Here is a 23,149-nt window from a genome sequence, read left to right as displayed (position 1 = left end):
AAGTTGGGTCCCAGTCGGGGATGGGGAAAATTGCCATCCCTAGGCCTGACCTATAATTCTGAATTTCAAAAGAAAAAAAAAACCAATACTAGATACATAAACAGAAAATAGACTGTAAGACTAAATACTAATTATTCAAGGAAGACTTAGGCACTGACCAAACACAACAATAATCAATAAATATAAAGAAGATTAAATTATATTTATGCTAAGAAAATCAGAAAACAGAAAATTCAGGACCCAAATAAGACCATTTCAATGCTCATGTCACATGACCATAAGAATCAAATGAATTTGCAATTTACAGACATGATTTGCCATCTCACTTTCTCAAGTATAACGTCATGTTGGTCATCATCATTTCTGCTTGCTAGTTTATTGTGAGAAAGTATTCAAACTTTTTTAACATGAAAACAATAGCTATCTGACCTGCTTCCCACAATAAGTTTGGCATCTCCTGTGGAAATTTTTAGTAGAGATTTTTGATTGAATTTGGACTTTTGAACTCAACAGGGAGACAAAAATATTATCAAATTTGAGGGAGATCACAATTCTCCACGCCCTGAGTTCTACTTTGATTCTATAACCATCTTCTTCCATAATGTTTTGCAACCTCCAATGGAAGCAGTTAACGGGGGAAATTATTTTGATGATTTGCATGATTACTATGGCGAGGTAAACTAAATCTGAATGCATATGGTTGGAGGTTTTAGATTTTTTTTTGAATTTCAAGATACTGAGTTGCCAATCATAATTGTGATGGATGATTTGATGTACAGAGTAATTGGAGTGCAGTGCATGGAATAGGATATACAAATCATAATCTTGCAGAATTGTCTGAAGGTATGAATTAGAAGCCTTATATACATATTTGTTGTTTAAATACTGTTTTCCAATCTACCTTTATCTGAAAGCTTTTTTATTCTCTTATTTGTTCATGTGTGTTGCAGAACCAGTACCAAGCAGCAGAGAATATGCCATTAGACAGCTTCATTCCAGAAGGCCTATGAGTAGGATGGAGGTCAGTGCAGTTTTGCAAATGTCTATACTTTTTGGTGTTACAAATATAACACTTTCACTTAATTGTCTGTGGGAGGTTGAAAAATTTTTTGATGTTACACACATGACTGTCCAATTGCTCAAAATAGATTTCTAGATCCCTGAAATCAGCATCAAGTTGTTAAAGGGATAAATTGATGCTTAATTTCTGATGGTTATTCACCTGAAAGTGCAGTGCCAGTTTTATGTTGCAAAATGCTTGAAGCAGTTTTGAATATACTAGATTGATGGGACTGCCCTCTTCAACTCTGCTTGTTATTATGAATCACATTTGATCAACTCATGAGGGGCTGGTTTAAATATCATCCTTTCAACTTTGATTTGGTTGATTAATCACTCTATTAGTCTGAATGCATTACATGAAACATTATCATGGCAATCATGGTTTTACAATTTGGTTTGGCTAAACATCCATTGAGAAGTCTGAATGTATATTTAGGGCCTGGTAGTTATCAGATCTTAACTGACTTGGGAGCTATGCAAAGCAAAACAAACCAAAGCCAGATTCATATTGTGTTCAGTTTGACAAACTGGGTTAGCCTGAGTTCTTTTCTCTTAGAAACATGTTTAGGGTGGGCTGGAGGATGTGCAGTTCAAAGTGGATCCAGTTCTTAGCCAGGTTGGTTTACCAGCATGAAGCTTTGTGTAAAACCCAGAATAGGTGGATTAGGTCAACACCGTAATTTTCAAAACTGTTTCAGTGGTAAATTTTCAAAACCGTTTTGCCTGATCAATCTGGTTTAACCCCTGGATCAAATGGATTAAGAAGATGATACCATTAATGTAGCATTACTCTTGTGCATTTAATCACAAGGAAGAGGCTTCTTAATGGTTGTAATATAGGTGTTTGCCACTTGTTTGAGTTATTTATTAAAAAATATTGAGGATAAGAAATAATCACAAATAAGCTGATCACAACTCACAAGAGGCTTGTGGGACATCAGTTATTGTAAACTGGTTGGCTCAACCAGTTTAATCTAGTTCTCCAATAAGACTGGTAACCTCTGATAGCCTGATATGCCAGTGCATTGTATCTATTGGTCTGTGGTGTAACTGGTTTGGCATGTTTAGGATTGCCACCCATATGTCCAGCTGCCCAAGTTTGACATGATTGGCTTGTGATTTTATTTGCGCCTTGTTATGCTTTTTGTTCTATTACTGATTCTTTTAGCTCAAGGAAAACTGCAAAAATTAAACCAGGTTAGATGTAAAATACTTTTAGAAGTGAAACAAACTTGTGATGTTTTGTTTTGATTCTAATATTCTTTGAATTCACCTTCCATTTTTCTCCTTGAAATTGTTCAGGTTCTTTCAGATATTCCCTCTGAAGAAAAGCAACTTGGATTAGAGGTAATTTGCTGCTTTCTCTTGTGTTTATTTGTAGTTTCCACAAGTGCTTATTTTTTCACCTTCTGCACTGCAAGTTCAAAGTTATGAACCAAAAATTTGGACCAGCCTTCTCAAAGTTGAGTATATATGGTTGTCTCATAAGCTGTTGTTAATCAATTTGGTCATATGGACCATAGATAGAAACTGTACTAACAGACATATCAACCTGTGCCATTAGTCAGTTGACCAAGTTTTGGAGAGACTCTAGGCTTCTAGTTCAAGTACTGATGACTTGGTAATTCTTAATTTTCTACCGCATTTACTTATCTACAATTATTGCCCACATTTTTCTCAGGCAGAATGTGTTTTTTGGTCAGATGGGTGCAGCCTCGCAGGGCTTCAGTTACTTGCTTTCAATTCTGGGTAGAGGTGCAATTTTATCGAGATTATATGATATGTTAGGAACCTGCCTAACTCAGGGCTCTTCGAGGGGCCAACCTCCTGAATTCTTGGAAGGAGAGAGAGAGAGAGAGAGAGAGAGAGAGAGAGAGTTTAATGCTGAAAGAGTCCTCCTCTATTCCTTTTCTGCTCTACTACTCGTAGTGTTACAATCTTGACTGTTACAGCTGTTACAAGTGGATGGCAGTTGTTACAAGTGGCTGGTTAGTTGAGCTGATGTGGCCTCCTCTTGTAAAACTGACTAACTGCCTTCTGTTGGTCTGTTCCAACAGTCTTGACAATCCAATTGGATGACAGTTGTTACAAGTGGATGGCAGTTATTACAAGTGGCTGGTTAGTTGAGCTGATGTGGCCTCCTCTTGTAAAACTAACTAACTGCCTTCTGTTGGTCTGTTCCAACACAGTCTTGACAATCCCCCCTTCCTTTAGAGCGACCTTGCCCTCAAGGTCTAATGTAGGAAATTTGATTGCAGATCTAAGTAGGAAAATTTGAGTCCATGTGCATGAATATGGGCTGATCTGGGTCTCCTCTTTGCTTTGTCAGTGTTGTAAGACTGATGGGCCTTGGGCCCTTGCATGTCTGCCCTTGTAGATGGACTGTAGAGTTTCCTGATGTGAAGTCCATGGTGAGACGGGCCCAGTCACAGACCACGAGTCCTAACTGCCTTAACCATTGAATGCCTAGCACCACGTCTGCTCCACTGAGATGGAGAGGATATAGGTCCACCGCAAACTGATGATCCTGAATCTTTAGTGGTAGGCTCATGCAAATGCTATTGCAAGAGAGGCTGTTACCGTTGGCCACATGAACCGTAAAGGCTGTTGTTGACTGAACCGGAAGTCCCATTTTATCTACCAAGACTTGGGTTATGAAGTTAAGGGAGCTGCCACTATCTATGAGGATTGACACTTGGCGCCCTAGAATCAGCCCTGCAACTCTCATTGTTTGAGGGGACGCAAGTCCCGTAAGGGCTTGTAAGGATTTTCAGGCGTGCCATTGGATTGTATTTCCCAACCTAGATTAGATTCTCCGCACCCGGGGATGTCGTCTTCCTCTTTGGCATCTGTTTGGAGGAGAAACGCTTGCTGTTTCTTGCAGCGATGGCCCGGCCCAAATTTCTCTTTGCAGTTGTAACAGAGACCTTTGTCTCTACGGGCTTGCATCTCTGCCCAAGTCAGCCGTTTGAAAGGAACCAGTGGGCCTGGGCCCAGTACTCCTTCCTCCTTGTCTAGTGCTGTTGTCTTTTCTTGCTCCCTTCTTGCTTCTAGACCCCATGGTCGCTGCACCTTTCTTGCTAGACTGAACTTGTCCTCATACAATCTTGCTAGTGCTGCCGCATTGATGACGGAAGTGGGCTGCGTCACCTTCACTTCCAATCGCAATTCTTCCTTTAGGCCGCCGACGAAGCTTCCCACCAGCGCCTTCTCAATCCATCCTTGGACTCTCACGGCCAGCCTTTTGAACTCCATCTGGTATTCTTTTACTGATCCCACCTGCCGCAGTTTTGCCAAGTTTTCATCAAGATCTTCGAACCCAGATGATCCAAAACGGACAGTCATGGCGTCCGTGAAGTCTGCCCAGGTTTGACGGGGGTGCCCCCTCCGGTACCATTGAAACCAGAGGATAGCTTCTCCTTCAAGATGCGCAGAAGCCAGAGCTACCCTATCCTGTCCCGATGTTTCATGGTAATCGAAATACCTTTCTGCTTTGAGAATCCAGGGGGTTGGGTCGCCGCCTGAGAATATGGGGAAGTCGATTTTGGCTATTCGTGTTGTCGCCCCTGTTCTGCGACTGTTTTCATTGCTGCGCTCTTCGGGGCTTCCTCTGTCAATGTTTGTTGGCCCCTGCTCCAGTCGATGGAGGAGAGCAGTGAAGCTTTCCTTCATTTCTTTGAGATCTAAAGACATTCGATGGATCTTGACCTCCATCTGATCCACTCGGGTGTCTACTGATGTGTTTCTTGTGTTGGTCATGCTGGCTCTGATACCAAATTGTTAGGAACCTGCCTAACTCAGGGCTCTTCGAGGGGCCAACCTCCTGAATTCTTGGAAGGAGAGAGAGAGAGAGAGGGAGAGAGAGAGAGAGAGAGAGAGAGAGAGAGTTTAATGCTGAAAGAGTCCTCCTCTTTTCCTTTTCTGCTCTACTACTTATAGTGTTAGAATCTTGACTGTTATAGCTGTTACAAGTGGATGGCAGTTGTTACAAGTGGCTGGTTAGTTGAGCTGATGTGGCCTCATCTTGTAAAACTGACTAACTGCCTTCTGTTGGTCTGTTCCAACAGTCTTGACAATCCAATTGGATGGCAGTTGTTACAAGTGGATGGCAGTTATTACAAGTGGCTGGTTAGTTGAGCTGATGTGGCCTCCTCTTGTAAAACTAACTAACTGCCTTCTGTTGGTCTGTTCCAACAGTCTTGGCATGATATGCCTGTATCCAAGGTCAAGGAGAGCCAAGGATACAACAATACCAAAGGGGTATGGGGGTTTTCAAAGTTTGGGAAGGCTGCCTTGATCCCTCTAAGTCTGTTAAAATAAAAAATAAAAAAAAGGGTTGAGTATAAGTTTGTATTGATATTTTGATCCTTGGTGTAACATAAGTATAGTAATCCTAAAGTACCAGGACTTTTTCTAATCGTAAATGTTGAAGCTTGCTTGCAACCTGTATACTTGTAAGAATAAGACTATCTTCATCTCCTTCATTTGGTAGGTGAGCCCATTGTTTTAAAAGGCTTAAGCCTTGAGGCATGAGGCGCATGCCTTGAGGCGAGGTGCACAGATTTTACCTCAAGGCTTAAGCCTCACAATGAGGCATAAGCTTCAATTATCAATGATTACTTAATGATATAGGACAAATAAAAAAGTATAAAAACCAATAAGTCAAATCAAATGCTATTTGTTTTTCTTAGTGTTTTAAGAGAGTTAAATGCAAACAGGACTAATCAAGTTATTAGTTTTTTTTTTTTTGGATAAATCAAGTGAGGTTTTTCTTATTATTCTAAATGTAATGTCCTAAGTTTGTTATTTTTCTCATCTCTTCTACTAATGGGTCATTTTTCTTTTTAATAATAATAATAATAATAATAATAATTATTATTATTATTATTATTATTATTATTAACTAATCCATATTACTATTATTGTTATCATAGATCAAATCAATTAAGTTGTTTCATTTCTTTTAAATTGGTTTTTCACATGAAATGTAAAATGTTTATAATGGGTCATTTTTCTTTTTAATAATAATAATAATTATTATTATTTTTATTATTATTAACTAATCCATATTACTATTATTGTTATCATAGATCAAATCAATTAAGTTGTTTCATTTCTTTTAAATTGGTTTTTCACATGAAATGTAAAATGTTTATAATTGTTAGTTGATTAGTTATTACTTTATTTAATGCTTAAATGCCAAAACTTATTGCTTATAAACCTCTAGTTATGGATATGTGTACTTTCTATCATTTTAATTTGGCATATTATATGTCATTTTCATCAATTTACAAACTTTAATTAATTTTTCCTTAAACTTTGAGGCTTACGCCTCACCTTTTTGGGCCATTATGCCTCAACTACACCTTTAGCCTTTTAAAACCTTGGGTGAGCCTCCAATTCAGAGTTTGGGTTAGGGCATTGAGACCCTAAATTTTAAATTTTGGTACAAGCTTAGGTCTGGGGAAACAGGACCCAGTACTCTGGGGTTCCATAACTTGTCATCTTTTCTAAATTATAATGATTTGTTTATATGAATATTTTCCCAATTAAAATGCTTAGGACCATCATTTGATAGTTCCCACTTCAAAGATTATCTGGGAAAAATCAACTTTATTCTTATATTAAATATGCATTTTGAAGTATTTGGACGGTGATAAAGAACTCAATTTTAACTCTTTTAAAATTCTTAAAATAATACATTGACCAGATGGTCTAGGGACATCTGATGATGCTGAGTTTTTGGTGTAATCACTCTTATGTCGGATTCATACAATGATGCATCCTGCCATCCTGTTCTTAACCTCTGCCACATTTTGAGTATGAACCGATCCCTTCAATATATATTTTTTGGCTGCTCTTGTTTCTCTTTATTTTCTTTCTCCTTTCAAGTATGAACCAATCCCTTCAATATATATATATATATATATTATATTCTGGCTGCTCTTGTTTACCTTTATTCTTTCATTCTGTGTCTGCAAAAATTTCCCTTGAAGCCTTGCCAGTTTGGTTCAATTCATTGGTTCCCATCCTATTTTGGGTTGCTTAGCATCACAACATCTTCAAATTCAAGATTGTTTGAAGTGTGTAGAACTTCTGGTGAGTGGGTGCTTCAATGAGCCACAACCTCTCTATAGCCAGATACCTACTGCTTTTTGTTTTGAAATTCGTAAATGACAAACATTTAATCATTTCTTGTTGCAGAAAAAAGGAAGTGAACATGAGGATGTCGAGGATGTCTCATCACCTTCTTCTCTGATTGGCTTCAAACTCTCTGATGGTCATCCCCACAGATCACATGCTCCATCCTTGATAGATGATGATGAATATGCGGAGTACACACTTGGTAACTTAGCAGACTATCCATGCAGTACAGAAGATGAAGAAAGGGTGGGTTATTTTGAAAGTGTGGTTTTCCTTTGGGGACTGAGATGCGTGCATCCCATTTTGATAAACCAGGCACATCCCTGGTTATGACAATTGTCCTTTATCAAAAATGGGATGTGCCCAAATCACTCTCCTTCATTGTCTAGGCTTTTGTTTATCTCATGCCTTTGTCCTAGATGGACCATATCTTATAAGATCTCCAAATCCCAAATTGACACAATTGGATAATTAGCACCATCTGTTGTGTGGTTTTATACTTATTCATTTAATGATTCAGAAGTTATTAGCTAATAAAGTAACCATCTCAGTACTTGATTGTTGTGTAGTAAAGTTTATGGAGTTTTTATCTTTTTGTATCTTAATGCATGTCTGCAAATGCGTTAAGGGATCTCATTTCTATTGACCTGAATGCCTAAACCTACAGATGTTCATGGAAGCAATCATAGAGTCTTTGAAGGACATGGAGGTCAAACAACCTACTGAAGAACAAACACCAAACATGAGCACCAGTTCACCTGAATGTTCACAGAAAGACGACCTAGAAGCTTCTTCCACCTCAAACAACTGTCGGCTCTTGAGGATGGACGACAGTTCCATCTCAGCTACAGATAGCCGGGGTACAGAATGTGGGCATTCACCACCTGATGCGAGTGAATCTTCTTCTAGGCCAACATTAGAGACACATCTATCTTCTATAGAGACAGGAAGTGCTGGGGCTTCAGCCTGTCGTGACATTACTTCTAGTGTTAAGGGCTTGTCAGGCAGTGACAGGTCACCACAAGATGCAGCAGACATGGAAGGGGGAACACGGGCCACTTTGACAGTAGAGAAGAGTCAAACCAACCATGTCATGGATGGGTTGATGCAACGTTGGGGTCTCAATTTTTTTAGAAGTAGCTGATGATGAAAAGCTGTGAGAATATGTATTATTGATGTTGGAGCATAGAAAAGAAAGCGACAAGGCTTGTAATGTTGTATAATGTGTTTTTTTTTTTGTTTTTTCACAAAATAGCAGCTACAATCGTTATGTAATACAAAACGATACAGCTTGTTCTGAAAGCCCATTATAAGATATCTTCATTTGAGCTTTACATACTAAATGCGCAAAAAGATGAGCCACTTGGTTGTACTGTCTATATACATGTATATAAATTATACTATCAAAATATTTCAGTAGGGTCTGAAGTTGATGCCGGTGAACTTGCTCTATCCATCATCCATGTACGTGGATCGCCATTGCTGGTTATAAGGTTAATGAGCTGCATCGAGTCAGACTGAACTAGAACTTGCTTTATATTTTTATAGAAGTAGCTGCCTGAAGGCTCTAATTTCAGCATCGTAGCTGTTTTTTGCCCAGCATTTGCTTCCATTAGTATAATATGTTGTTCATGCGTGAGTTATGTTTCACTTCATTTCCTCTAATCTCTTGCCCTGCCCAACACCCTCAAGGCTAAACTCGCCCCTCTCGTTGCCCTGCCCAGTCTTGCTTGTCTCATAGCCTCCCCGCTCAATCAAGTCCTCACCCCAAGGCTCAATTGAGCTGGGTTCATTTGGGTTGACTAACCTTCGTAGTGAAATCGAACTATCAAAGTTTATTTATTCCATCAATTAACCATGTTCTTATGGTAACTAGGTCCTTCAGTTAGCTGCAGCCTGCCTGGGCTTCCTCTCAATGCAATCTCCTCGAGTCCCGATACATACATATTTTAACCTTCCAAGTTTGTTTTCGAAGTTGAAGGTAGGGGTGCAACATGACTGGGTTAGCCCAAACCAACTTGGAAAAGTTGGATGTTTTTCATTTTATTGGAACTTCGAGATACTGAGTTGCTAATCATAATTGTGATGGATGATTTGATGTACAGAGTAGTTGGAGTGCAGTGAATAGAATAGGATATACAAATCATAATCTTGCAGAATCATCTCGAGGTATGAGTTAGAAGCCTTACATATTTGTTGTTTAAATTCTGTTTTCTAATCTACCTTTATCTGAAAGCTTTTTTCATTCTCTTATTTGTTCATTGTATGTTGCAAAACCAGTGCCAAAAGGCCTGAGTAGGATGGAGGTCAGTGTAGTTTTGCTAATGTCTATAGATTTTGGTGTTACAAACATAACACTTTCAGTTAATTGTCTGTGGGAGGTTGCAGAACATTGTGTCTATAATTTTTAGTGTTACACACATGACTGTCCAGTTGCTCAAAATGAATTTCTAAATCCCTGAAATCAGCATCAAGTTGTTAAAGGGCTAAATTGATCCTTTCTTTCTGATGGTTATTCACCTGAAAGTGCATTGCCAGTTTCATGTTGCAAAATTTAATCCATTGCAAGCTCGTGAGAATGGTTTGGGTGAAAGTTTTGGTATTTGAAGTCAGTTTCTGCTTTCCATAAGATTTGAAATCCCTGTTGTGGTGCTGGCAGTTGAATGGTTTGTCCAATAAAGGAAAAGTCCTCTAGGGAGTAATTCTGGCAGCAGTGATTTGGTCATTATGGACAGAGAGAAATAGGAGACCTTTTGAATATAAACACAACACAGTAGACAGCTAGAGGATATACCTTTCAGTTCTTTTTTGATATCACGAATCTTTTTGTATAATTGTATTTAGATCTTTCAGTGTAATCAGCTTCAAAATGTTTTCCCCTGTGCAAATCCTTTTTGATCAGGACTTTGTATATTTTGTTCAGTTTAATATAATACATTACCTTTTCTCAAAAAAAAAAAAAAAGAAGTTTTGTATATTTTGATTAATCACTCTATTGGATTGTCTGAATGCATTACATGAAACATTATTGTGGCAATCATGGTTTTACCTGGTCGTCATCAGAGCTTAACTGATTTGGGAGTTGTACAAAGCAAAACAAACCAAAACCAGATTGATATTGTGTTCAGTTCGGTGCCCTGGGTTAGCCTGGAGTTCTTTTCTAGAAACAGGATTAGGGTCGACTGAAGGATGTGCAATTCAAAGTGGATCCAGATCTTAGACAGGTTGGTTTACCAGCATGAAGCTTTGTGTAAAACCCAGAATAGGTGGGTCAGGTCAATACCGTAATTTTCAAAACTGTTACAGTGATAAATTCAAAACAGTTGTGCCTCATCAATCTGGTACCATAAATGTAGTAGTATTACTATGGCACATTTGATTATGAGGAACATGCTTCTTAATGGTTGTAATACAAGTGTTTGCCACTTGTTTGAATTATTTCTTAAAAAATATCTTGAGCATAAGAAATAATCACAAATAAACTGGTCACAACTCACAAGAGGCTTGTAGGACATCAGTTATTTGTAACCTGGTTGCCTCAACCAGTTTAATCTAGTTCTCCAACAAGACTGGCATCTCTGATAGCCTGATATGCCGGTGCAGTGTATCTATTGGTCTGTGGTGTAACTGGTTCGACATGTTTAGGATTGCCACCCACGTCTAGCTTCCCAAGTTTGACATGACTCGCTTGTGCTTTTGTTTGCACCCTGTTATGCTTTTTCTTCTATCACTGATTCTTTTAGCTGAAAGGAAACCACAAAATTTAAACCAGGTTAGATGTAAAATACTTTTAGAAGTGAAAATTGTGATGTTTTTGTTTATATATCTAATATTCCTTTGAACTCATCTTCCATTTTTTTTTCTTGAAATTGTTCAGGTTCCTTTTGTGCCACTAGGCAGTATAGGTAGTTGACCAAATTTTAAAGGGGATTTAGGCTTCTAGTTCAAGTACTGATGAGTTGGTAGTTCAATTTTCCACCTCATTTACTTATCTGTAATTATTGTCCACATTTTTCTCAAGCAGAATGTTTGTCTTTTGGTCAGATGGGTGCAGCCTTGCTGGGCTTCAGTCACTTGCTTACAATTCTGGGTAGAGGTGCATCTTTGTCCAGGTTCGCCTGAACCACACCAGAAAAAGTTGGGTTTGGCTGGGTCAATTGAAGTAAGGATTAGGGTTAGGGTTGAAAAATGTGAACCTGAATTAGCTTCGAGTTGAGTTAGGGTTGAGGCTTGGGGAACTTGACCCAATCCAAATATTGACAAGTCTTCACATTTGTATATATATTAATATTTGTTTAAAAAAAAATACTTATATATAAACATTAGATAAATATGTGCATTTTTATGTTTACAAGTATTTATGTGTTTAACTATGCATCCATGGATGTGTGCATATATGTATATATAATTTTAAGTTTAAAGGCACAAATTTTCTAGTGTAACACAAAGATCAAAATGTCGATACGATATGCCTGTATCCAAGGTCATGGAGACCCATGGATACAGTAGATGTTCAAGACTGCTATCAGCCTTGAACCCTAATAGATTTCAGGTTCGAAAAAGGAGAAAAAGGTATAGAGAGAGGAGAAAGAGTAGAGAGAGAGAGCAGTAGAACACGAATTGAAAGGAAGGACATAATCTGAATACTCTGCCGCCACCACTTCTATTTAGTATTTATAGGTTATGCTAGTTACATGAAAGGACAAATCTGCCCTTGGTATTTACATAACACATAAAACAATATAAAACTGAAATATAAATAACAACTGGAATAACAGATTGACCATCAGCTAACCCTAGGATGACTAGGGCACATTCTACCCTACGGACAGAGTGGGACCACAGCTGTGGGGCCCATATCAGTGTTCTCTACACTCCCCCTCAAGTTGGGAATAAATGTTTATCATTCCCAACTTGGATAGATCCGCCTCTAGCTTCTTTCTTGATACGGCTTTAGTGAGGATATCTGCTAGTTGCATACTGGATGTGATGTAAGGGAGGCATACTTCTTGAGATGAGACCCTCTCTCGCACAAAATGTCAGTCAACTTCAATGTGTTTGGTTCTATCATGTTGCATTGGATTATGTGCTATATTAATAGCTGTTTGATTATCACAATACAGCATCAGGGGCTTCTTATACTCAATACCCAAATCCTCAAGTAGAGATCTTAGCCACTCCGTTAGCCATTGACCTGTATTCCGCTTCAGCACTAGATCGGGAGACAACACTCTGTTTTTTACTTCTCCAAGAGACAAGATTACCTCCCACAAGAGCACAATATCCTGAGGTAGACCTTCTGTCATCAACACTCCCAGCCCAAACGGCATCCGTATAGACTTCCACCTTCATGTGGTTATTGTTCTTGAACAGTATGCCCCTACCCGGGCATCTCTTCAAGTATGCTAATATCCTTTCTGCCGCAAGAAGATGTATAGTTCTAGGAGAATGCATGTACTGGCTGACAACACCAACAACATAAGTAATATCCGGCTGAAGGAGGCAGAGATATAGGAGCTTTCCTACCAATCGCTAGAACATAACCTTGTCTTCAAGAGGCTCCCCACTCTCTGCACTAATCCTGTGGTTCTGTTCAATGGGTGTATTGGTAGGCTTGACACCTAACTTTCCAGTTTCTGCCAGCATATCTAGGACATTATTCCTTTGAGAGATAAATATCCCCTGTTTGGATCTAGCAACCTCGATACCCAAAAAATACCGAAGTACACCAAGGTCTTTCACCTCAAATTCTTGATGAAGGAGCTATTTAAGGGACTCAACCTCATGGCTATCATTCCCTGTCACCACAATATCATCAACATATACTGCAAGTAGTGTCAAGGAGGAATCTACCCTCTTGAAGAATAGAGTATGACCTGATTGGGCTTGTACGTAACCGAACTTCACAAGGGTTAGTCTGAATCTATCGAACCAAGCCCTAGGTGACTGTTTCAAACCATACAAAGCCTTGTTGAGTCGGTAGACCTTCTTACCTGTTTCTGCATCATAGAATCCAGGAGGCAAATGCATGTAAACCTCTTCCTGTAGGTTTCCATTCAGAAAAGCATTTTTCACATCCATTTGGTATAAAGGCCAAGTGTGACTAGTTGCAAAGGATAATAGGACTTGAATGGTGGTCATCTTGGCTACCGGGGCAAAGGTCTCCAAGTAATCTATACCATAAGTCTGAGTGAACCCTTTTGCAACTAATCGAGCTTTATACCTTTCAATGGATCCATCTGCATTGTGCTTCACGGTAAATACCCATCTGCAGCCAACTGGTTTCTTTCCTTTGGGCAGATCAACTAGCTCCTAGGTGTTATTTTTCAACAGGGCATCCATCTCAACCTGCATTTCATCTTTCCATTCCGGAACGAATAGGGCTTCTTGCACTGTTCTTGGAATAGGGACATTGGCAACGGAACTAAGGTAGGACCTGTAGGTAGGAGAAAGGCAATCATAGGATAAAAACTGGGAAATACAGTGGATTGTAGATGTGGTACAATGGCGTTTCCCTTTACAGATGGCAATCGGAAGGTCAAGGTCATCTGTAGGAGGTGAAATGGCAACAATAGAGGAAGTCTCTATGGGCCCTGGAACTGTAATACCTGGACTTGGAGCTGTAGATGAGATTGGAGTTGGCTTGGACTGCTGATGACTGAGATCAACCTGCCTGCATTGCCTGTGATAAACCCTCAATTCCTGATCCCTCTAACCACCCTCACCATTGCAGCTCTCATCTGGAATAGGTAAAGGAACTGCCCCACTCTCACTGCTCCCCCCTTGAAGAAAAAGACTCAAACCCCCACTCCCACTGCTCTCCCCCTGAGGAGAAACCCGAGGATAATAGGGTGTTTCCTCAAAGAAAGTGACATCCATGGAGAAAATTTCCTCCCTGAGACAGGATCATAGCAGCAATAACCCTTTTGAGTTTGTGCATAACCAAGGAAAATGCATTTGGAGGCCTTGGGTTCGAACTTGGAGTAATGGGGTCCGAGAAGCTGAACAAAGCAGGTACAACCAAATGTTTTAAGGGGAATAGAAAACAACTCCTCACTTGGGTATAGAAGGGAAAAAGGAGATCTCATATCAAGGACCCGGGAAGGAACCCGATTAATAAGGTATACCGTCATGAGGATAGCATCACCCCAGAAGCGAATATGGACATTGGAGGTAAACATAAGACTTCTAGCCACCTTCAAGATGTGCCTATTCTTCCTTTCTGCAACTCCATTCTGCTGAGGTGTACGAGGGCAAGAGCTCTGGTGTATAACCCCATGATTAAGAAGATAAGATGCCAATGGTTTAGCAAAGTATTCATTTGCGTTATCGGATCTAAGAACTTTGATCTTGGCATCAAATTGGGTTAGGATCATTTGGTGAAAGTTTTGGATCAAGGCAGGAACCTCATCTCGTGAACGCATGAGATAAAAAAAAAAAAAAACGGGTATGGCCATCAACAAATAACAAGAAATATCTGTACCCACCCATGGAAGGGATGTGATAGGGCCCCCAAACATCAGTATGCACAATATCAAAATAATTATTACTCCTTTTATTACTCAATAAATAAGACTTTCTACAATGTTTAGTAAACTCACAACTTTAACACTGCAAATGAGACAACTCAATAGACTCAAATAAAGCAGGAAACAGACTCTTTAGAGACCGAAAGGACAAATGACCCAATCGGTTATGCCAAGCATAACCGGACTCACACTGAGAAACAAAAGACATCTTCTCTACTGACTCTTCCTGACGAGACCTCTCCCCGAGTAGATAGATCTCATTCGTCTCACGGCCAGTCCCAATCACCTTCTTCGTCTCCAAGTCCTAAAAAACACATCAGTCATGGAAGAGGGTTACTGAGCAGTTCATATGCTTGGTAATACTACTGACTGAAAGAAGATTAGTGTCAAGCTTAGGAACGTGCAAAACAAATGATAGGGAGATAGTATCTGATAACTTGATGTCACCCTTCCCAGAAATGGGGACCAGGGAACCATCAGCAATAGATACTTTATCCCTACCCGAAGACAAATGGTAAGTGGTAAACAATGAAGGCAAGCTAGTCATGTGGTCGGATGCACCTGAATCTATTACCCAACAAGGTTTAGTAGTACCTGGAGCTGAGGCATGGTAGTCTAAAGCTCGAGTACCTGAATGTGCGAAGGTAGATGTGGCAGGAGTTGATGGTGACTGCAGTGGCTGAGTTGAACTTCCAACTTCCTTTTCTAACTGTATTAGGGCAGCCCGAACTGCAGCTAAGGTCTCTAAAGGTGTTCCTCTTGTGCCAGATGAGGATGCTGAATCAGTGTTCACGACCACATGAGCATTGCCCTTCTTGCTTCTCAACTTTGCTGGAACCAAGTGAGGATACAGTTTCCAACATGTTTCTTTTGTATGTTTGGGTTTCTTACAATGTTCACATACCACATCCTTTTTGTCTTCCCTCCTCCTGTCATTCTCTGAATCACCCCCTGATTTGGGTTTGACAGCTACAAAGGCTGGTGTGAGAGGCTGAGGTTGCATCATAACTTTCCTTCTGGTCTCTTCACTATATACTAAGGACTATGCCTAAGAGAGAGCCACACTGTCTCTAGTCAAAATCTGTTGCCGCACAATATCATACTCTGAATTTAGGCCCACTAGAAACTTAAACACCCGGTTTGTCTCAACCTGCCTTCTATATATCTGTGCATCTTTGGGACTCTCCCACTCAAGAGTCTCTAAGTGATCAATCTCACGCCATAGAGACTGCAAGGTAGAGAAATATACTGAAATCGGTTTCTATCATTGTTTAAGTTTTTTTACTTCACATTTCAATTCATATGCTCTAGCAACATTAAGGGGTTGGGAATAAGTTTCTTTCATAACATCCCATATCTCCTTAGCGGTCTTTGCCCACAAGTAATTTCGGCTAATATGAGGCTGCATAGAATTACATAGTCATGTCATAACCAAGTAGTTTTCTTGGATCCACTTGGTATATGTAGGGTCTCCCTTGGGGGGTTCTTTCACATCTCCCAAGAGGTACCCTAATTTACCTCTTCCCCCAATAGCCATCACGGCTGATTGGGCCCATTCCAAATAGTTTGATCCATCAAACTTTACGGTTGTAATCTGACCACCTGTCTCAGAAACACTACCATTACTGTTGTTTCCAAAACTGCCTTCTGCCTGATTTTTAAACTCCATCTCGGTCAAGTCTCAAAACCAACACTTGGACTACCAATCACAATCAAAACAGTGTAGGACCAATCTGTATTCACAGTGTATGTGCACAAAACAGGTAGAAATCTGATCTGAAACCAATTAGCAAACATAACAGCAGCAGTCCGTACAGTTCTCACCCCTTAAGAGAGTTCGAAAACCCCAAAAGGATATGAAAAATCAGCTTAAAAGCAGGTCTGATATACTTGGCAAAATTAGGGTTTTCAGTTCCTTAAAGAAAACATTTCAGTTGTACATTCCAATCAGTACCGTACAGATAGACTTGCAGTAGGGTTAATATGAAACCCTAAAAGCTTATCAATGCTAACAAAACTTGAGGGCTCTAGGTAAATCGCAAGGTTCAGTCTAACATTAGGGCTTGCCGCAAGCTTATTAGTGTTTGCCGCAAGATCACTTTCAAACTCTAGAGTAGGAGAAAAGAACCTTAAGGCAGTTCGGCCTAACAGTAGGGTTTGCTGTAAAACCCTAGAGAATAGAAGGGAGAAAGCCCTAGAATGATTCGGCCGCCCTTTCCAGATAGGTCCAACCTATCCTCCCTGATAGTACTTCTCTTAGAAAATAGATAACTTACAAGAAAAAACTGTTCGCTGCCTTCCAAGGTTACCCGAACCCTAGTCTTCTCTGATTCTTCTTGATCACCAACACTCTGCAACCGTGACAAGTCTTCAACAGCTGCTAAACCCTCTGGCGATCTCCAAGAATCAGTCCACGAACTCCACTTTCTCAGCTTCCAGCCCTAGGGGATTCTCATTAGGTCGGCTGGACTAGACTCACATGAGAAACCCTAACCTTGCTCTGATACCAAGTAGATGTTCAAGACTGCTATCAGCCTTGAACCCTAATAGATTTCAGGTTCGAAAAAGGAGAAAAAGGTATAGAGGAGAGAGGAGAAAGAGTAGAGAGAGAGCAGTAGAACACAAGAATTGTAAGGAATGACAGAATCTGAATATTCTGCCGTCGCCACTTCTATTTAGTATTTATAGGTTATGCTAGTTACATGAAAGGACAAATCTGCCCTTGGTATTTACATAACACAAAACAATATAAAACTGAAATATAAATAACAACTGGAATAACAGACTGACCATCAGCTAACCCTAGGATGACTAGGGCACATTCTACCCTACGAACAGAGTGGGACCACAGCTGTGGGGCCCATATCAGTGTTCTCTACAGATACACCGACAGAAAGGGGTATGAGGGTTTTCATAGCTTTGGAAGGCTTCCCCGATCCCTCTCAGTCTGTTAAAATTAAAAAAAAAAAAAGGCTGAGTATCGGTCTGTATTGATACAACGATACCCAATTTTGGGTATTGGTCAGAATCAATATTTTGATCCTTGGTGTAACACAAGTGTAGTACTCCTAAAGTACCATAACTTTTTCCTTGTGCATATAGCTAACTCAATTAACCCTAGTTTTCTAATCTTAATGTTGAAGCTTGCTTGCAACCTGTTTACCTTTTTTTTTGATAAATGTTTATCTTTTGTTTTTTTTATCAGCAATAAGGATCGATTCATTAATTAAAATATGCCTATTTACGTGTAAGAATAAGACTATCTTCATCTCCTTAAGTTGGTAGGTGAGCCTCCAATTCAGAGTTTGGGTTAGGGCATTGAGACTCTACTTTTTAAATTTTGGTACGAGCCTGGGTCTGGGGACACAGGACCCATTACTCTAGGGTTCCATAACTTGCCATCTTTTCTAAATCAGAATGATTTGTGATTTGTTTTTATGAATATTTTCTAAATTAAAATGATCAGGACCCACCATTCAATGGTTCCCACTTCAAAGATTATCTGGGAAAAATCAACATTATTTCTTATATTAAATATGTATTTTGAAGCATCTGGACAGTGATAAAGAATTCCATTTTAATTATTTTTTAAAATTGTTAAAATAATACATAGTTCAGATGCTCTAAACATATCTGATATGCTGATCTTTTGGTGTAAGACTTCTCTTATGTGGAATCCATCCAATGATGGGTCCTGCTGTTCTTAACCTCCTCTGCCACATTTCAAGTTATGAACCAATCCCTTGAATGTTTTTTTTTTTTTGAATGCTCTTGTTTCTCTTTATTCTTTCTTTGGTGCCTGCAAAAATTTCCATGAAGCCTTTCCAGTTTGGTTCAATTCCTTGGATCCCATCCTATTTTGGGTTGCTTTGCATCACAGAACCTTCAAATTCAACTTTGTTTAAAGTGGGTAGAACTTTTAGTGAGTCCCATCAAAGAGTTCTTCCCATCCTATATGGTCCACATTTGATAAATTGGTGCTTCAATGAGACACAACCTCTTTATAGCCAGACTGCTACTGCTCTTTATTCTGAAGCTCATAAATAACAAACATTTAATCATTTCTTGCTGCAGGAAAAAGAAGTGAACATGAGGATGTGTCATCATCTTCTTCCTCTTATTATCTTCAAACTCTCTGATAATCAACCCAACCCAAGTGGTGGATTCCATGTCTCAATAATTCTAATTCAGTAGGTGGAGGAAGATGCAACAATAATGTCAACCTCTCAAAATGACATTAGTTCTGAATATTGAGAATTCTTCACTTGATATAACCCAATGGACCATTTAAATGGTAATAATCTCTATGCAACCTTATATACTCTGCCACTTAATAGAAAAGGGCTGGTACACGATCTTAATGAGATCAAAGATACCTTCAGATCCTTCCCAATTGTTCTACAATGGATTTCCAGATCTAAACACTAAAGATGATGTTTTTAGTAAGGAGGTGTGTGGAAGATTTCTTTTTAATTTTATTTTACCAGTAATTATTTTCTTCCTATTTCTTTTTCTTTCTGTTTTTATGGTTTTTTTTGCTGCTTCTGTTGATGATGATGATTATGATGATGGGGCTGTAATTGCTTTGTTTGTAAAGTTGTGCACATCCTATCATGAACATCTTTTTGTCTCTAATGAAATAGTTATCTTCTTTAAAACGAAAAAAAATATGGGATCTCTAGCTGTGTTAAGGTGGAGTAGGGTGTTATTTTCTCTTGGAATACAATTACTTCTTCATAGAATAAACAAAAATTCTTGGATGACTGTTTTCTCATGCTAGATGCTAACAGTTTGCATCCCTTCACCCCTACCACACCCCATCACCAAAACTGCAACCTACATCCAGAAAGAGCTGGATTTGCAAGCAAAAACACCCTTAATTCATCCATACATTTGTTCTCTTGGAGAAAAGAAATCATTGAATACTATTACAAATTCATGGTTCAAAATAAAAGAAAAAAATGAAAACATTGGTAAATAATAAATAATGCAATCCTGGAAAATTGAAACAATTATTAATTATATAAATACATATGTATATACGTACTGTTTGGTTCGTGGATCCAATGTTGTTTAGCCGGTATTTATACAGCAGCCAACAGTTCTAGTGCAGTGTCTACAAGCGAATGGATTGTTGTTCTGTGCCGGATTAGGCCTACAGTCCCTGAGAAAATATTGAAGTTCTCAAGCTCTGATGTTGTCTCTGTTACATTCTGAAGCTCCTTTTCCATTCCAAGCTTCTTGAAAATATGAATGTTCTCTTTGCTGTCTTTCATCATACAAATTGCCAACTCAATTGCAAACCTCCTTATTCTTGGAACTTTGATCTGGGGATACTCGTAAGTTTGCAGAGTTTGTACAAGTTTCTCTGCTAAATCTGCATTTCTAATGTGAGTTTGATCAAACACCATGGCTGCTTCTTCAGAACTCATAAATCTAAAAACTTGTGCTGCAAGTCCAATCATTACTTCCTGTAATTTGTTGTCTTCTGACTTTATTACCTTAAGCGCCTGCACGGAAAAAGATAAGAAAGTTAGAATTTCTTCTATTACAGCTTGAATTCAAGAGATGACGAAACCATTAGTTTCAGTTCGCAATTAATGTCAGAGAACTAACAGTGGCTGCAGCAGTAGTGATTCCTTTCACTTGGAGAAAGCATTCTGGTCCACTATAGGCACATAAGTTCCTCAAAATTCTTGCTGAATTTACGCGAAGCACTGGTTCCTCCAGTGCCTCAATAAGCTTATACAGTACGTTGAATTTCAATATCCGAAAGCAGTTATTCTTGCTCTCCAATGCTAGCATTGCAAGTGCTTCTCCAGCTGAAACCCTAACTTGATTATCATTTTCTCGCATTTCTTGCTTAAAGAAGATACGGAGTAGTTCCTTAATAATTCTACCTGTTCTTCCAATCCTCTCCGCTGCATCATCTTCTAAAGCCAAACTAGTTAAAATTTCTATTCCCAATTTTTGCAGCACTGGGTGTTTGTCGCCATACTGTAGAATATCTCTCATGTTGCTAACTGTAAAAACAATCTCTGAGATCTCCCGCCGGAGAAGTTTCCCTGTGATACCTGTGGTGCTTGCAAGCATCTTCACCACTTGCAGGGATAGCTTGATTGTTCGTACCTGAGATTCAGTCACACTTTCGTTCCTTAGCAGCCTCTCTTCAACATGTGTGAAGTCAATAATTTTTGGTAAGAGGCCTCTTGTGCTCCCTATCTTTCCACAGTTATCATGGTCTCGAGCAAGTTTCTTCAGAATACGAAGACCCAATTGACTGAAGGCCGAAAACTCGTAATTTTCTCTGTCGCATATGATATTTTTCAGGCATATCTCACCGGCTGCACCATTGGAACTCCGGCCAACATAAAGCAATGATGATATTGATTCCACTGCACCAGGAATTCCAGTAACACGAAGAGAATTTTGCTTTTTCCCAGACAGTTCTGACACAACCTCTGCAGCTAATCGCCTGATCTCTTCCTCTTGTGGGTCCTTCCAATTTAGCATCTCGACAAATCTTTCCAGCACTAATACAGATGTACCTATTTTCTGGAGCGTGTCTTTGGAGAACTGTGCACTGACTGAGAATGTTTTAAGAATTCGAGCTCCCATGAGCTGCTCATCGAAGGAATCTGAGGCCAAGAGCTCTGTGGCGAAAGAAACCAGATCCATTTTCAACCCATCGAAGATGCTGCCGTTAATACATCTTGAGAAGGCATCATAAAAGAACCTATTGATCGAAACCATTCCAAAATTATCTAACTCGCACTCCCTGTTCACCTCTTCCAAAATCTTACAGTAGATGACCTTCCACTCCCAGTATGCTTTCTCCGTAAGAAACAGCAGAGCTTCAGCCAATGCCAACCCATAGAAAATGTTCAGAGCAGACTTCTGATTCTTCTTGTCAGGATCATCGCTAAAGTCACCATAATCCTGCTGAATAAGCCTCAGCAGGGAAAGAGTCACGCAGGCCGTGGCCGATAAAAGCTGAAGCCAATAGAGTAGCTTACTGATGTTTCGCGACAGAAACACCCATCCTGCATAGGGGAGCAAGGGAACATCTGATGTTGCCCATATCCGTGATGGGAACTTCTGCACAACCCGATTGTTGGGTCTTGCCGTGTTGAAGCTCTCCTTCACCTGTCGGTCGTGGTGGCTCTGTAGCCCGATTGAGGTAATTGGATGGAAAATCGCTTTTACAGCTCGAACAAGGAAGTGGGAACTGGATTTCAGTGCCCTGAAGCTATATATCCCAGCATCTGCTATCCACCAGGTAGACTGGTGTTGCCATTCAAGCTCACGGCTTCGGCTGAAAATCCTGGTTCCCTCGATTAAGAGTATAGTGGTGACGAACCAGAAATCCATCTTGCCTAGTTTGATGGCAAAACCGCCCAGAAGAACAACAGTTGCCCAGATGAAAGCTAGGGCTCCCACCCCACTCGCCGCTTTTTCAAGAGTTGCAAGGCGAAGGGCAAATAGTGTCAGCTTCTTTTCAGGCGCAAGGCTAGCCGAAGAAGCAGAACTGGAATTGCTGCTCCCTGGTCTTCCAAGTCCAACTGGGGTGGTAGCTTCTGCATGCGGTTCGAAGAGGGTGGAACCTGAACCAGAACCCGAGTTGGCAATCGTCAACCGGACACTGCCATCGCCTTGGAATGATTGTGGGCTTTGCTGCATCTTGCCAGAAGATTTTGAGGGGTTTGTTTCGGTTGTGCAAGAACTTACCAAAAGAGAAGTATGGAAACCGTAAGAAATGGGATGAGATCAAGTCTTCTTCTTCTGATGTGCAGGAGATGAGAGATAGCGATTTGACTGCTGCAAACTGAGAATTAAGAAAGAGACCGACTGTGGATTCATTTCATTGCCTCCAAATCCAAACTGCATCTACTCTCTACTGGTTGGTTGCATGAGTTGGGTTAAGGGTCCTTCCTTGCTGTTGCTTGGGTGGGCAGCCATGTCAAAGGTTTTCCCCTTGTGGCCTTGTGCCCTTGTCCTTTGTCTTTCTTTCTGTTTTTGAATTGGGATAAGTGGACTGGATGGAGCCACTGTCTCTCTTAAATCTTAATTTAACCAACAACACATCAAAAGGGCTCATAAGTCATAACTGAAAGGTTTCTTTCTTTTGGGCTGGGCTGGCAAAATCCAATACATGTATGTATATAAAATGACTGCAATGCCCCCAAACTAAAATAATGACTCCAATGAAGCATGGCATGTTTTGGGTTTTATGGTCATTTTGGGTCGACTCCCATATCCCATGACGATATGAAATCTTTGCCGTGTCACGTGTGGGGTTAGTTGGAAACGGAGGCAATGACCAATGAGGCATAAACTGAATTAATTATTGCAAATAGCCCCCTTGTCATTCCCTTAATTATTTTCAAAGCAATTTGTGACTTCTGTCATTACTC

General features: G+C 39.8%; 2 protein-coding genes across 4 annotated transcripts in view; one reads left to right on the top strand and one right to left on the bottom strand.

Annotated features, from left to right (window-relative positions):
* Positions 1–8,540, top strand: part of LOC148879386 (uncharacterized) — a 37,454-nt gene extending 28,914 nt beyond the window's left edge. Inside the window, exons 9-16 of one of the 3 annotated variants that reach the window (XR_016104211.1) lie at positions 514–675; positions 780–843; positions 951–1,021; positions 2,365–2,409; positions 6,773–6,882; positions 7,059–7,161; positions 7,267–7,452; positions 7,874–8,540. Coding sequence is in view for 1 of the 3 variants with exons in the window: in XM_088960913.1 (XP_088817039.1) it covers positions 514–675; positions 780–843; positions 951–1,021; positions 2,365–2,409; positions 7,267–7,452; positions 7,874–8,350 (1,005 nt within the window). In the remaining 2 variants the exon portion in view is untranslated. The remainder of the gene's footprint in view (positions 1–513; positions 676–779; positions 844–950; positions 1,022–2,364; positions 2,410–6,772; positions 6,883–7,058; positions 7,162–7,266; positions 7,453–7,873) is intronic. The other 2 variants (XR_016104210.1, XM_088960913.1) reach the window with 2 other exon arrangements.
* Positions 8,541–10,451: 1,911 nt separating this feature from the next.
* Positions 10,452–22,842, bottom strand: LOC148879385 (uncharacterized). The gene is made up of 3 exons (XM_088960912.1): positions 20,352–22,842; positions 19,783–20,245; positions 10,452–10,949 (listed from the first exon to the last, which is right to left on the bottom strand). Exons 1-2 carry the CDS (start codon positions 22,413–22,415, stop codon positions 19,820–19,822), a joined length of 2,490 nt encoding a protein of 829 aa, XP_088817038.1. The 5' UTR covers positions 22,416–22,842; the 3' UTR covers positions 10,452–10,949; positions 19,783–19,819.
* Positions 22,843–23,149: the final 307 nt, after the last annotated feature.

The sequence above is a fragment of the Nelumbo lutea genome, chromosome 1, assembly GCF_056320005.1.
Source record: "Nelumbo lutea isolate HS-2025 chromosome 1, American lotus-T2T, whole genome shotgun sequence".
Taxonomy (NCBI): Eukaryota; Viridiplantae; Streptophyta; class Magnoliopsida; order Proteales; family Nelumbonaceae; genus Nelumbo; species Nelumbo lutea.
This window is presented reverse-complemented; position numbering and strand designations above follow the sequence as displayed.

What these genes read in the sequence shown, in the direction of transcription:
- LOC148879385 (XM_088960912.1), bottom strand. Translation starts at nt 22,415, where the DNA reads ATGCAGCAAAGCCCACAATCATTCCAAGGCGATGGCAGTGTCCGGTTG. An exon ending in TCACTACTGCTGCAGCCACT is followed by an intron (nt 20,246 to 20,351) that starts GTTAGTTCTCTG and finishes TTTTCCGTGCAG; the next exon opens with GCGCTTAAGGTAATAAAGTC.